The following is a 12,132-nucleotide window of genomic DNA, read 5'->3' as shown; positions in this document are numbered from 1 at the left end:
GATTTGGCAAATAAATTCAGCCTCCTCGAATTCCTCAGATGTGTATTTTGTGCTCATATGAAATCTTCAACGGTTTAGGTAACCTCTTTGCAGATGACGCACAAGTTCAGAAATCAATGAGTAAACATTTAACAAAGAAGCAAAAAGTTCGATGCCAACATATGTTTCGAAAGCTAAAGAGTAAAATATAAGTCACGAGGGGCCTGGAAAACCGCGTCACTAGCCAACCTGTCAAGATACCTTTCGGTGAGACCAGGGATTAAAAGTGAGGAAGCCGCATTCTGTTACTGATAGAAAAATCTTTAGTCTCCACCGGATAACATTTCAAAAATATCAAGGGGCTGAAAAGATAGATTACTCGCTTACTCACAGAATATCTATTCATTCCTGAATAGAAAAATAGTAGTATCACATGAGATTTTAGAGATTGGAGATTGGTATTCCAAAAAAGTGTACAATTTTTGTAGCTCACAAAGCTTATCTTATCTCCATCCCACACGTTCCTTTTATACTTGGAATATTAGATATTCCCACCAAAGAACGATCATGAAATTTGAACCATCATTGATTTGCTGGTCCAATTATGAGCAGAGAACGATTATAGGTGCAGCTGGCTTTACGGTTTCCAGGGAGATGAAAAATTGCTGCAACCGGAAAGACACATCGTTCGGAAATGGACTTTGAAAGGGTGTCAAAAAGAAGGAAGTGAGGTGGAAAGAGCAATTCAGAGTGATTTTTTTTTGGAAAAGAAATGTAGAAGGGTCTGGAAATTTGAAGTTTATCATTTGTCACAGGAAGTTTTTCAAGTAAATTTTCAGTAATTTTTCTTTCAAAAATATGGCTGAAAACGACCAATAAAACGTGATTAGACAATTATATTTAATTTTTTTTGCATCAGCTTTCTTTAAATAATTTCTGGAAGCACGCTTTTCAATAATTTTAATTTCTGTCCCTCGGAATTATTGAAAATTGGTACTTATGGGGTTCGTTCCCCCCAAAACGTTCCCCCAAAAAGTACCCAAAAATTAAATAATGGTTTTTTTCATTCATAAATTTTCGAGATGCAGTTTGGATTTTTTCATAGCGTAAATTTGTCGACGATGTAAAAGGGTACAGAAAATGGTAAACATGCTCAAAACCACGTCTATGTCCAAATAGCAGTGTAAAAGTTTAAAAAACGTTTTCTCGCAAATTTTACGTTTTGATTTACTTTTATCCATTTGTATTTTAACAAGGTATGGGGTCCAAATTTGAACATTTTGCTGTTTCCCAAGCCGACTGAAAGTTGAGTTTTTTTTTAATTAGTGTCTTCTTTTTATAAATCAGATAAAATTACTTTATTCTGCAATCTTGCTAGGAAGCCTACATAAATACTGTACAACAATAGAACAATTTTTATTTGAACTTGTTTGGCTCACCAATGTTATACTTATGAGGCTGTTTTTGTTCCAGTCTTATTCGTTGGATAAGATAGTTTTTTGTGTTCAAACAATGATAAACAATCGAAAAAAGAAAAATATGCAACAATAAACCCTCATGTATTTTTTTCAGATGTTCAGATTCAATCAGAAACGAAGTGCACATCTGCACCGCTTGAGTTGAAATTGGCTCCACTTTGATTCTTTTTTTTTTGCAGGACCAGTGCGTTTCATGCAAACTTCAATTGTTTGAACATATCGATACAGCATTCAATTACAATATTCTAATGTACTTTTTTTCGAAAAAAAATTTGGCCGAGCAGAAATATTTGGCAAACTTTTAGAACAACTTTGACAAATTCTGAAAACTGAGTGCATCTAATCGCAACGTTACATGCATATCTTGTGACTACTCATCTATATTAATTCTAAACTTTAATTAAAAGTCTTAACCCTAAAGAACTTGGTAATGATGTTTCCTTCTAGATGTGAGCAAATTTTTAATCGAAAGTTTGTTTTCAGAGAAGAGCCGGCGCAATTTGTTTGATCTTTTTAAAGTGTGAAAAAAAAGGAAATTCCTGGCATTAAACGATATTTCGTAACCCACCTCGTTTCTAAATAAATAACTGACGTCATTTTGTGAAAAACACAAGTAGTGGATATTTTTGATATTCGCTTAATAAACCGAGCTAAAATTTCTGCTAACATCAGGTTTGAAATTGTCTCACTAAAATACGTAATTAGACCAAGCGTACGTGAATTAGATATCTCATGTATAATATTACTAGGGTGACTTTTTGTAAATCAAGTGTTAGATAATATTTATTGGCTAGTCGTTTTGCATTTTTCAACTTGCAAAGAAATTTTAAACTAAGCAAGTTCAAAGATTTCTATCATAAAAAACGAATTTCTCGACATGACTGTAATCTTCAAATAACCAAAATTCAAAATACCGTTTAAAAAATGACTAAAAGTTTTCAAAGCGGCGCCAAAAAATGTGTATTTCTTTGAAAAAATATCTGACTCAATTCCCTAAAAAGTGAATATTTACTGTTGTTAATACTTGTTTGCGTAATTAATATAACAGTTAAAATCTGGTTTAAAATAGTCACAAAATATGCTTGACGGGTTAAAACATCTTGCGATGTTTTAAAAATTCCACAATATCAAATTGCGTGTCTGGTATGTGTATGTTTTCTATGTGCATTTGATTCTTGTGAATTGTTATTTTTGTATTTTTATCCTCTCGTACGATAACAAAATCATATTAAAATGAATAACTGAATGAAGTATTAACTTTTACAATAACAAAAAAAAGTTGAAAAACGCTGAAATAAACCTACAATCTATTTTAAATGACACCATTGCTTAATTTTTAATTTTCGTGAAACCTACCAAAATTCTAAAAATAACTGACGTCGTTTTGTAGAAGTAGATTGGTGACTGTTATTCATATTTGCTGAGTGCACGAAATTTTCATTTCAGTTCAAACAAGATCTGGAATAGTCTGATTGAAATACCGAACTCAACCAAGCATAGGCAAGTTAGATATCTCACACGTGGTGCCAAGCTGTCCCATCACGGCTTGATCTACAAAAAGTGCCGTAATTTTTTGCCCGAAAATGTGTGACGTCGGCACGTTTTTAACCATACGGAATCAGTTGAGAACTCTGCGTCTCTTCTCCCGCATTTTTGTAGATCAACATAGATCAAGCCGAAATGAGACAGTCTGACACCACGTAATCTCACAAATTATGCCCATATTCGGGTTGTCTGAAAATCTCAAAAAAACGATTTATAGGTATATATTAAATTCCAAAATTTCTATAATTTATAGGCTATACCTCAGAATCAGTCAGTGGCTCCAAAAGTTGATAAGTATGACCAAACATTTTGAGAGAATTTTAATTAATATCAAATCCACAATTACCGATTGCTTCGGCATAGCAAAATAGAGGTTTTAACTAAATTTAGTATTTTTCCAATACATAGAAAACCGCTTATAAAGTTTTGGGATAGTTAAACAAGATTCACTAGGAAGTTCCGTTTTTTGGGAAGCAACTTTAGTTTCACAAGGACACTATATGTATTTTTAAGTTTTAATTGAAAATTTGAATCCAGCCATTAATATTACAAGTCGTTATTTGTCAATTTCCCAAACCGAACAAATTTATAATTGCTTTCCCATATACCCTACCATATCCCTCGAAATGGGCTCATTTCTCTTTTTTTTCGAACGACTCGCCCAACCACTCAATTTTAGCTCGCCTGGTTCATTTCAATGTCGACAAATCCTTTCCATCTCTTCTTTTTTTGGTGCTATTATTCCTTCTCTCTTCAATGTCGCTATTTACATGGATGTATTATGACGTAGACACATCACAATACTGAGAATCGCCACCATAAAACCCTTATAGCATCAATAAAAGGTCATACATTCTCCCAGTCGTCTGCATCTGTCCATTGTTTCAGATGTACCAAGTAGTGGAGCATTATTATCGACTCACAAATATAATGGACCATTTCCATTTTGTCTTCTGTTTTTTTTTCTCGACAATTTAATATGATTCATGCCCAAGCGGGCTGAATTTTTAAAGTGCAAAAGAATTTGATTCTTTGATTTCCTAATCCATACCAACTAATTTCGTATTCATTTCTGTTGACTTTCGAAACTTTTCGAAACAATACTTTTGAATGTTGTTGTGATTGTTCGTCTAGCCCCATGTTATACCTTCTGTCTAGACATTTGGGCAATGCAAACCCCCGACACTTTCACTACTCATAACGGCCGGCAGAGAGTGACGAAAGAGTGCACGCAGAGTGCGCCTGCTGGCCGTGACGGACGCATCTTTTGTGCGCAACGAGTGTGCAAGAGACGGTTTACCGCACAACATATGACGAATTGTATTAGCGTTCCACGTTATTTTTTCCCCCGTTCGCTCTCTCGATTCTCCCTCTTTTTGCTCACCTTTTGCGGTTTACTAATCAACCGGTTAATTTTTCAGTGATTTCGCCATGTATCATATGCTACCCTATGCATATCGACCGCAGGCAAATTATAAAAGGACACAACACGGAGAATTTCAAAATTTGGTCGAAGGATATGTAAACAAAGTGAGTTTTATAAAAGTTTAATCATAATTCACTTTGCGCCGCAAATTACTCTTCAAAATAAAAAAAAATCCGTTTCAGATCCTCCGTGAAACCGATATTGTCGATGCGGAAAACCCGAATGGACGCAAACTGTTCAACTCGATAGACACATTTTTCTCATATGGGTGAGCAAACTTGCATCACGATTTGCTCACAATTATGGAATTTTGCAGATTGCTGACGGGAGATGGCACCTATTGGAGATGCATCAGAACGTTTCTTCCGCGCGCTGAGCAGAAAATGCTCATCGCTGAATGTGGTAATGCGAATGATCGTTTCCTATCGGTCGGATGGTTGAAGACTTCGTTCAATAAGGGAACTCTTCACTTCATTCTTCTTGCTCTCAATAATCAGAGTAATAAGTGAGTAGTTAGAAATGTTGCAAAGATTGATTTTGAAAATGTTTCAGAGCGTATTTGACAAAGTTCTACCACATTAATGCGTGCATTCGCAATTCGGGATTATTGGAGGCCATCACCCAGTTTATCGAGAAGCTGCAACCTGTGCAATTTGCATTCTACGTAAGATTTTTTCATAGATTTGATAAATTGCTCATTTATCGAAAAAGCCAAAAAAACCGACACAGCTTACATGTGTATAATTCTAAATGCACATTTGTTTCAGAGTACTCGCCAACTCCGTGCCGAACCAGCTCCAGCCGCCGTCATCGACTCTACGCCGACTCAATTGTCCCTGAGAGCTCAAGCTCGCCAACGAAAGCTCACTGAGAAGGAAGCATCACAGGACACTGTTCCAAACGTCATTCCAACGGAAATTCCATCGATACTATCGCAAGCAATTGACCAGGATGTTCTGCTCGACGAGCTAGTTCGCACTCGTCATAACCGACTCAACACCGAGTTGTTTGATGCTCAGCACGAAGAAAATAATGAGGACAACGCTCCATCGCCGTCGGTGATTGTTGAAGAAAAGCTGGAAGATGTGATGACCAAGAAAATGTCTTGTGTGAATATGGAGTCGATGAATCCAGATGGCATTGAGCACATCTTGGCCAGCGTCGAGCCAGATGATATGGTGCTTCCAGAGTATAATTTAGCAGATGGAGAATACCAGTGAGTTTTAAACTGAGCTTTTACTGATCAAATTGAGTTAGTTTTAGAATGAGCCAAGGAGATGTCTTGCACCTTGCTATCAACGTATTCGAGAAGTCGTCAGAGAAAATCATCGAATGTTTCAAAGTGATCGAGAGCTTCCACTCGGACAACATGAAGCTTCGCTACCTTGTTATGACCAACTACAACGTCTACGTCTTCAAATACCGAACTCACACGCAGAATTCGTCGCCAGGAAAAACAACAAACCTCTCGTCAGAAGGATTTTTCATCCCACTGTTCCGCATGCCACACGATCGGATCAAGACCATCAAGGTAAGCATTTCCAGCTCTTCTGTGCAATTTTAAAAACCCTGTGATTGATATCATGGCATTTTTACACGTGAACAGTCAAAAATGGTCAAAATCACATTTTCATGAAATTCAGCTTTAACTTTTTTCAGATCAGCGTTGATAACTTGTCATTCATGTTGGAAGCCAATGAGGAAGGCTTCAGCCACTATGTGCACAGCGAGGAGAAAGATGACCAGACAGTTTTCGCGTACGTCGGCTCAATGGCTGGATTGGAGAGCGGTGCACACATGATCAACTCGCTCATCAACCTCGTCGAGCACAGCAGTCGCCAGATTACGAACCATGCCGAAGTTGACGACCACATTGGATATATGTGCATGCTTCAGCCAAATTTAGAGAAGCAACTCGGACGCACAATTGATGTTCGTGCTGCGACGCTGTGCTTCTGGTACGAACAGACGTATGAGGAGCGTGAACGATCGACTGCAACAAAATCCGGTTTTTTGTTCAAATCGAACATTGGGAACTGGATTAAGAGCTCCGACGAGGCTGAGCAGAAGTACTGCATGATTGTTGGCAACAATTTTAATGTGTTTGCCGACTCGACCTGCAAGACCGAAGAATTGGTGATTAGCTTAAGGTTAGTAAAATCAGCTTTTGTGCATTAGACAACTCAATAAAATATATATAATTTGATAATTTTCAGTGGCTCCAGTATCAATAGCACAGGAAGAGTTGCTTTCCAAATGAAAGCTGCAGAAGGTACATTTGAGTTTGAGTGCCCAACCCAGGAGGATCAAATCGAATGGACCAGAATCCTGACAATGATTGCGGAGAATAAGACGACGCAGCCATACATGGCATCTTGCCTTGCAGTAGTCACGGAGACCTGCATCGCACTGGTTCAAGAGGGCGAAAAGTTCTGGTCCGATGGATTCTTGCGCCTTCTCAACGAAGTTGGAGGTATTAACGTCAAGCAATCGGTAGTTGTTCGTCAGCCGGAGGATAAGGAGAGCTTCTTTGGGAATCGCTCGCCTGCGCTTTGCTTGGTCACCAAAGACGATACCATTCATTACTTCTTCGTCCGATTCGATAAGGAGCTGGAACGGCTTGCGTCTGCTGTTCAAAGCAGTTACGGTGTCCGTTGGGCAAAGCTTGATGATGATTTGATTAAGGTATGTTAATAGAGAAACTTAGTAACTAATTAAATATAATTTCTAGACACCGATTGGAAAAATCATCCATAACACTTGCTGCTCCGCCAACACGCTGTGGCCAGTCTAATTCGCATCTCCATTTCTTTACTCATCAAGAGTTAACTCCATGATAATCGCTACCTGGTCCGGGTACCCATTGTACTTTTGTACTTTTTTTGTCCCAATTTTCCCCATACACATTCATTTCCATTTCAGCCTTAACACTTATAAAGTAGCTCAGTAGCTCATGTCATCTCCTCTTCCCACCTTCAACTCTGTTCCTTCGAACTTGTCTCATTTAATTGTAGTCTATCGCGGGCCCATTTGTGCAGAGCCCCCGGTGCTTCTGTTCGTCACGGCTAATAACTGTTAATTTCCCAGATTTCTTTCAACCCACCTTTTTGTTGTTGTTATCCTGCACATTTCAATGCTCACACCCCAAACTAGATTATACGGAATTTCATGTTTTTACACGTTTAAGTTGTCATTCTTTCCCGCTTCTCCCGAACGTTTCAAAGCCTAACTCTCACATTTACAATTCACTTATTCACCCTCGGTATATGTATAAGCTTATTCGAGCTTACTTTTTTTTTCTGTCTGTTTTTGATTACGTGAATAATTTCTTTATTTTTTTGTTCATTGAACAAACAAATTTCAAAGTCTAGTACCTTTTATTGACAGCAAAAAAATAGTCATATGAGACGGAAAACAAATTGACCAAAAAATAACAAAATGCGTTCGTCTACTGGAGTAAAATCATTTAATTTAACTAGATGCTCACAGAGTATCAACATATGGGACTTCTGAGACATTTCCATAACTGGCCAACGACAACTTGGTAGTCAATTTCTTGGCGGCAACTTCAACATCACTAGCCGACACATTTGGAATCTGTTGAATGTAATTGTCTTGGGACTGGAAGAGTTGGGAGGCTCTCTCGATGGCAAAGTTGTCGGAATGAGCAGAGGCTCTCAAGGCGTTGTTGAAGGCCTGCTTCTTGACGGCTGAAAGTTGAAATTAATACAAAAACCGATTAAGTCGGTAACGTCACAGTAGTTTGAAATTACCATCAACCTAAAAATCTGCAATTAGTTTTGTGCTAGAAATATTCCATTTCGCTTAAATTTTACGACAAGGTTAGCATAGTTTAGCTTTAGTCTAGTTTAGTTAAGTTCAACTCTACCACAAGAACACAATTTATATTTTGGGTTTTCAGTATAGGCCTCTAAAAATCATATTTATACAAAAGCCCTTCTCTAAGGCGGCTCAAATTGTAAATCTACATACAAAAATGTCAAGTATTAGGTCGTGAAAAAAGTTTTCTCCGAAAATTTTGAAAGTTTTGCCCCGGAAAGTTCTGCAGCTTTCTGGACTATTTTATTATAGAATGTTGTAGAACATCCTAGAAGCATATCTTTATTTAATTTTTATTTTTTTTTATAATTTCAGAAATATCGATGTACAAAAATAGTGTGATCCCATTTTATCAAATTTATACTCTAAAAAACAAAATTTCTTACCTTCAATATCAGCGACCTTCAAAGACTTCAATGCTCCAACTACATTCGAAACAGCTTGGTTAGCCTGGCTTCCTTCAACGACAAGGTATACTCCGGCCAGTCCACTATCCGCATGAACAGCTTGGAATGCGCTGGCCGATCCATTCTGTCCGACGGCTTTTGCGATGACTCCAGTGGTTCCGGTGTTGAATCTGAAATTAATCATTTCAAGTGTGAACATTGTAATTCCTTTTTTGTATTACTTGACTGGTGATGAATTTCCAAGTGCGGTGAGGAGAACTGCTTGGGTGGCCAATGCTTTCGTGTTGTTTCCGGCAGCTCCTTCTCCAGCGACAATCACATGCGCGTACTTCGAATCGGCATCTCTGCGCACTTCTCCTCCCTAGGTGTCAGAAAAGGTGAGAAATGATAGTATAGATAACATAAACAGTGGAGTGGATAATGAAATTGAAATTTGCAAAGTTTTTCTGTTCTATTTCCAAATCCAAAATGAGTGATTGCATTTTTTCGGGGAAAGAAACAATAGTAGCAAGTTTTTTCCTCTTCATGCCAAAGGTATACTGAATATCCGTCGCATTGCGATATCTGTCATACGACTAGGACCGGTAATTTTTTATCGGCGCGTTCTTCCCGATCTGTTGCGTGTCTAAGTTTCTAAGTTTTCCCAGCCTCCCCCTTGCCCTTGCAAGTTCTTGCCGGCTTTCGAGTTTTTTCGGAGAAAAATGTATAAAAAAGTGTTCACCAAAGCAATACACAACATTGTTCTCAACGATGTCTACTCTTGGCTATATTGGGGCAGGCGTCTGCTTGCTCGGAGTTTTCTCCGCTCTTTGCTCAATTGGACATATTGTTCAAGATATTAACAACCTTCGTTCCGAAGTTGAAGGACGCGTTGATGAGTTCAAAGTTCTTGCCGATGATACTTGGGATCGTCTCCTGATTCTTCAATCTCCAACAGGAGAATCTGCCAATCCAGTGCCATCCCTCCTCCGTAACAAGAGATTTGTGTACCCAGGAATGTGCAATTGCGACAGCAACTCTCAAGGATGCCCAGCAGGAGCACCAGGACCACCAGGAAACCCAGGAAAGCGTGGAGACGAAGGACATCCAGGAGATGAAGGAAGACGTGGAGCCAGTGGTATCTCTCTTGCAACCACTCACGATATTCCAGGAGGATGCATTAAATGCCCAGAGGGACCAGCTGGACCACCAGGGCCTGATGGAGACTCTGGACCAGAAGGATTCCCAGGACTTCAAGGGCAATCCGGACCATCCGGTGAAGATGGAGCCCCAGGACAGGAGGGAGCCCCAGGAGATCAAGGAGAACAAGGACCAAAGGGATACGATGGGACCGACGGACCAGACGGACAGCCAGGAACCACATACTTCCCAGGACAAGCTGGACAGCCAGGAGAGCCAGGATGGTTGGGAGAGCCAGGACTTCCAGGACAACATGGAGAGCCAGGAAAGGACGGAGAGGAGGGACCACAAGGAGCACCAGGAACTCCAGGAAACGCTGGTCACGACGCCTTCCCAGGAACCCCGGGACAAGCTGGAAAGCCAGGAGCTCCAGGTAAAATTTTTGTTGTTGTTACTAGGAATTTCTTGAACAAACAGTGATGAAACATTTTAAATTGTTTCAGGAAAAGATGCCAACTACTGCCCATGCCCACAAAGACAAGACGACAGAACCCCACCATCATCTGGAACATCCGCTCCACAGCCACCACCACGTGGATCCACTGCTGCTCCAGGAACTCGTGCTCCACCAGCAACTCGCGCTCCACCAGCAACTCGTGCTCCACCAGCAACCACCCGCGCTCCACCAGCAACAACTCGTCCAGCACCAGCTTCACAGCCACCAGTCAGAGAGCCAGAGACTCCAGATTCTGGATACCCATCCCCAGCTCCACAAGAGCCAGCTCATCCATCACCAAGCTACCCGTCTCCAAGCTATCCATCTCCAAGCTATCCATCCCCAAGCTACCCATCTCCGAGCTACCCATCCCCAAGCTATCCAGCTGAGCCAGCTTATTCCGTCCCACCACCAGCCAAGCCAGAGCAGCCATCAGGAGGATACGATGCTCCATCTCCACCACAAACTGGAAGCTACCAGAGACGTTGGTAGATGCGTGACACTTCTCATGACATTATTTATGACTTTGTTATCCAACTCCACTGAATAAATATTCGTTTTCAAGAACTCACCTTGTAAGCACTTGAAGATGGGGACGCAGCGTTTCCACTTCTGATTGGGGCGTGATTGTCTCCATAGAGAAGAAGGTCATCGTGAACAGCATTAGTGGCAAACAATACTCCGTTTCCTGTGACGAAGTGCTGCTCCTGAAATTTTAAAATTGAAAACTTGCAGATAAGAATAAGCAACTTACTGCAAATGAGGACAAAGTTGATGTGCAGATCGATCCAATTTTAGAGCATGGTGCATAGATTGAGTTTCCAAGTCCTCCATTTCTAAAAAAAAAAGTTTTGCTCAATGAATTCTCGAAAGCTTCTCAATGCCAAACCTGTAAGCGGCCTTGTGAATCTGGTCAACAACCAAGTCGTAAGCGGTTCTGTATCCGTTGTCAGCGCGCATAGTTGGCAGCACATCCTCGACTTCCCATGGCTTGAATCCTGGGTTACCAGCGACTTGTCCCAATACGGAAAGTCCGACGGAAGTGCTTTCGCGTGGAATTGTGAGGGAGACTCCGAAAAGATCGCGGGAGGTGAAGGATTTCTGAAACATCACCCTCGCTATGTCTGTGAGACTTTTTGGAATGCTCATGAAAATTTGATAATTTTGCTCCAAGTTAATTAGACCACATTTTTTCTGAAATTTTGATACAAAATACTTAATTCCAAATTTTTTTTCTAACAAATCTTTTCTAAAAAAAACTGTGAATGTATTATGCAATCTTTCTTCAAATTTACATTAAAATTCTTAGTTCTTTTCTAACGCCCAGTAGATTCAACTTTATCGATTTTTTTTTCTTGCTCACCAGAACTCCTCCGGTCTGTGACAACGTCCATACAACTGTGTTTCCAAAGTATTCCTGGGTATCTCTGCCGACGAAATTTCTGATGGTATGAGAGAGTCCGGCCTGGTTGGCTTTTTCGTAGCGACTTCCAGCTCTGAAGGCAAGAACCTAAAATTTGAAGATGATTTCGGATAGAAGAAACAAATTAAAAAAAAACCAAATGTGCAATTGGTTTGTGAGAGTCGATAGTTCCAACGGTCAATCCATTTCCAAGTTTGGCCACTTTTTCGACTGGTTTTGTCGTTGCTGCCTTATGGGCTCCGCGAACAGCTCCAATGTTGCGGCTAAGCATTCTGAAAAAACTAGATTTTCAAAGAAAAACTAGATAATTTTCAAAAATTGGGTAAAATTGAACAATACGGTTATAAAAAGTGCATAATTTATCAAATTTATTCATTTTTTGTTTAAATATTAAATGGAAAACTAAAAATAACTTCATT

The 12,132-nt window shown here is 39.7% G+C and overlaps 3 protein-coding genes across 4 annotated transcripts; 2 read left to right on the top strand and 1 right to left on the bottom strand.

Annotated features, from left to right (window-relative positions):
* Nucleotides 1-4,423: 4,423 nt before the first annotated feature.
* On the top strand, nucleotides 4,424-7,793 carry pkhm-2. 2 transcript variants are annotated; one of them, NM_078122.6, is made up of 9 exons: nucleotides 4,424-4,532; nucleotides 4,611-4,696; nucleotides 4,745-4,933; nucleotides 4,981-5,092; nucleotides 5,196-5,644; nucleotides 5,692-5,959; nucleotides 6,088-6,578; nucleotides 6,645-7,113; nucleotides 7,160-7,793. In NM_078122.6, the coding sequence occupies exons 1-9, from the start codon at nucleotides 4,434-4,436 to the stop codon at nucleotides 7,220-7,222; spliced, it is 2,226 nt and encodes a 741-aa protein (NP_510523.1). In that variant the 5' UTR covers nucleotides 4,424-4,433; the 3' UTR covers nucleotides 7,223-7,793. The 2 variants fall into 2 exon arrangements, with proteins under 2 accessions (NP_510523.1, NP_001408270.1); NM_001421342.1 differs by having other exon boundaries at nucleotides 4,429-4,532; nucleotides 5,686-5,959; nucleotides 7,160-7,737.
* ucr-2.2 (Peptidase M16 N-terminal domain-containing protein) lies at nucleotides 7,744-11,985 on the bottom strand. Its single transcript, NM_078120.5, has 8 exons — nucleotides 11,850-11,985; nucleotides 11,654-11,800; nucleotides 11,180-11,391; nucleotides 11,045-11,126; nucleotides 10,863-10,997; nucleotides 8,897-9,036; nucleotides 8,655-8,845; nucleotides 7,744-8,138 (listed from the first exon to the last, which is right to left on the bottom strand). The coding sequence occupies exons 1-8, from the start codon at nucleotides 11,982-11,984 to the stop codon at nucleotides 7,912-7,914; spliced, it is 1,269 nt and encodes a 422-aa protein (NP_510521.1). The 5' UTR covers nucleotide 11,985; the 3' UTR covers nucleotides 7,744-7,911.
* col-41 (Nematode cuticle collagen N-terminal domain-containing protein) lies at nucleotides 9,408-10,857 on the top strand. Its single transcript, NM_078121.5, has 2 exons — nucleotides 9,408-10,227; nucleotides 10,298-10,857. The coding sequence occupies exons 1-2, from the start codon at nucleotides 9,426-9,428 to the stop codon at nucleotides 10,780-10,782; spliced, it is 1,287 nt and encodes a 428-aa protein (NP_510522.1). The 5' UTR covers nucleotides 9,408-9,425; the 3' UTR covers nucleotides 10,783-10,857.
* Nucleotides 11,986-12,132: the final 147 nt, after the last annotated feature.

This window comes from Caenorhabditis elegans, chromosome X (assembly GCF_000002985.6).
Source record: "Caenorhabditis elegans chromosome X".
Classification (NCBI taxonomy): domain Eukaryota; kingdom Metazoa; phylum Nematoda; class Chromadorea; order Rhabditida; family Rhabditidae; genus Caenorhabditis; species Caenorhabditis elegans.
This window is presented reverse-complemented; position numbering and strand designations above follow the sequence as displayed.

Excerpts from the sequence above, each read along its gene's own strand:
- pkhm-2 (NM_001421342.1), top strand. The coding sequence starts at position 4,434 with ATGTATCATATGCTACCCTATGCATATCGACCGCAGGCAAATTATAAA. Across the intron at positions 4,934-4,980 it reads CTCAATAATCAGAGTAATAA|AGCGTATTTGACAAAGTTCT; the intron begins GTGAGTAGTTAG and ends AAAATGTTTCAG. Across the intron at positions 5,093-5,195 it reads CTGTGCAATTTGCATTCTAC|AGTACTCGCCAACTCCGTGC; the intron begins GTAAGATTTTTT and ends CATTTGTTTCAG.
- col-41 (NM_078121.5), top strand. The coding sequence starts at position 9,426 with ATGTCTACTCTTGGCTATATTGGGGCAGGCGTCTGCTTGCTCGGAGTT. Across the intron at positions 10,228-10,297 it reads TGGAAAGCCAGGAGCTCCAG|GAAAAGATGCCAACTACTGC; the intron begins GTAAAATTTTTG and ends AAATTGTTTCAG.
- ucr-2.2 (NM_078120.5), bottom strand. The coding sequence starts at position 11,984 with ATGCTTAGCCGCAACATTGGAGCTGTTCGCGGAGCCCATAAGGCAGCA. Across the intron at positions 11,127-11,179 it reads ATTCACAAGGCCGCTTACAG|AAATGGAGGACTTGGAAACT; the intron begins GTTTGGCATTGA and ends TTTTTTTTTTAG. Across the intron at positions 8,139-8,654 it reads GAAGGTCGCTGATATTGAAG|CCGTCAAGAAGCAGGCCTTC; the intron begins GTAAGAAATTTT and ends TTCAACTTTCAG.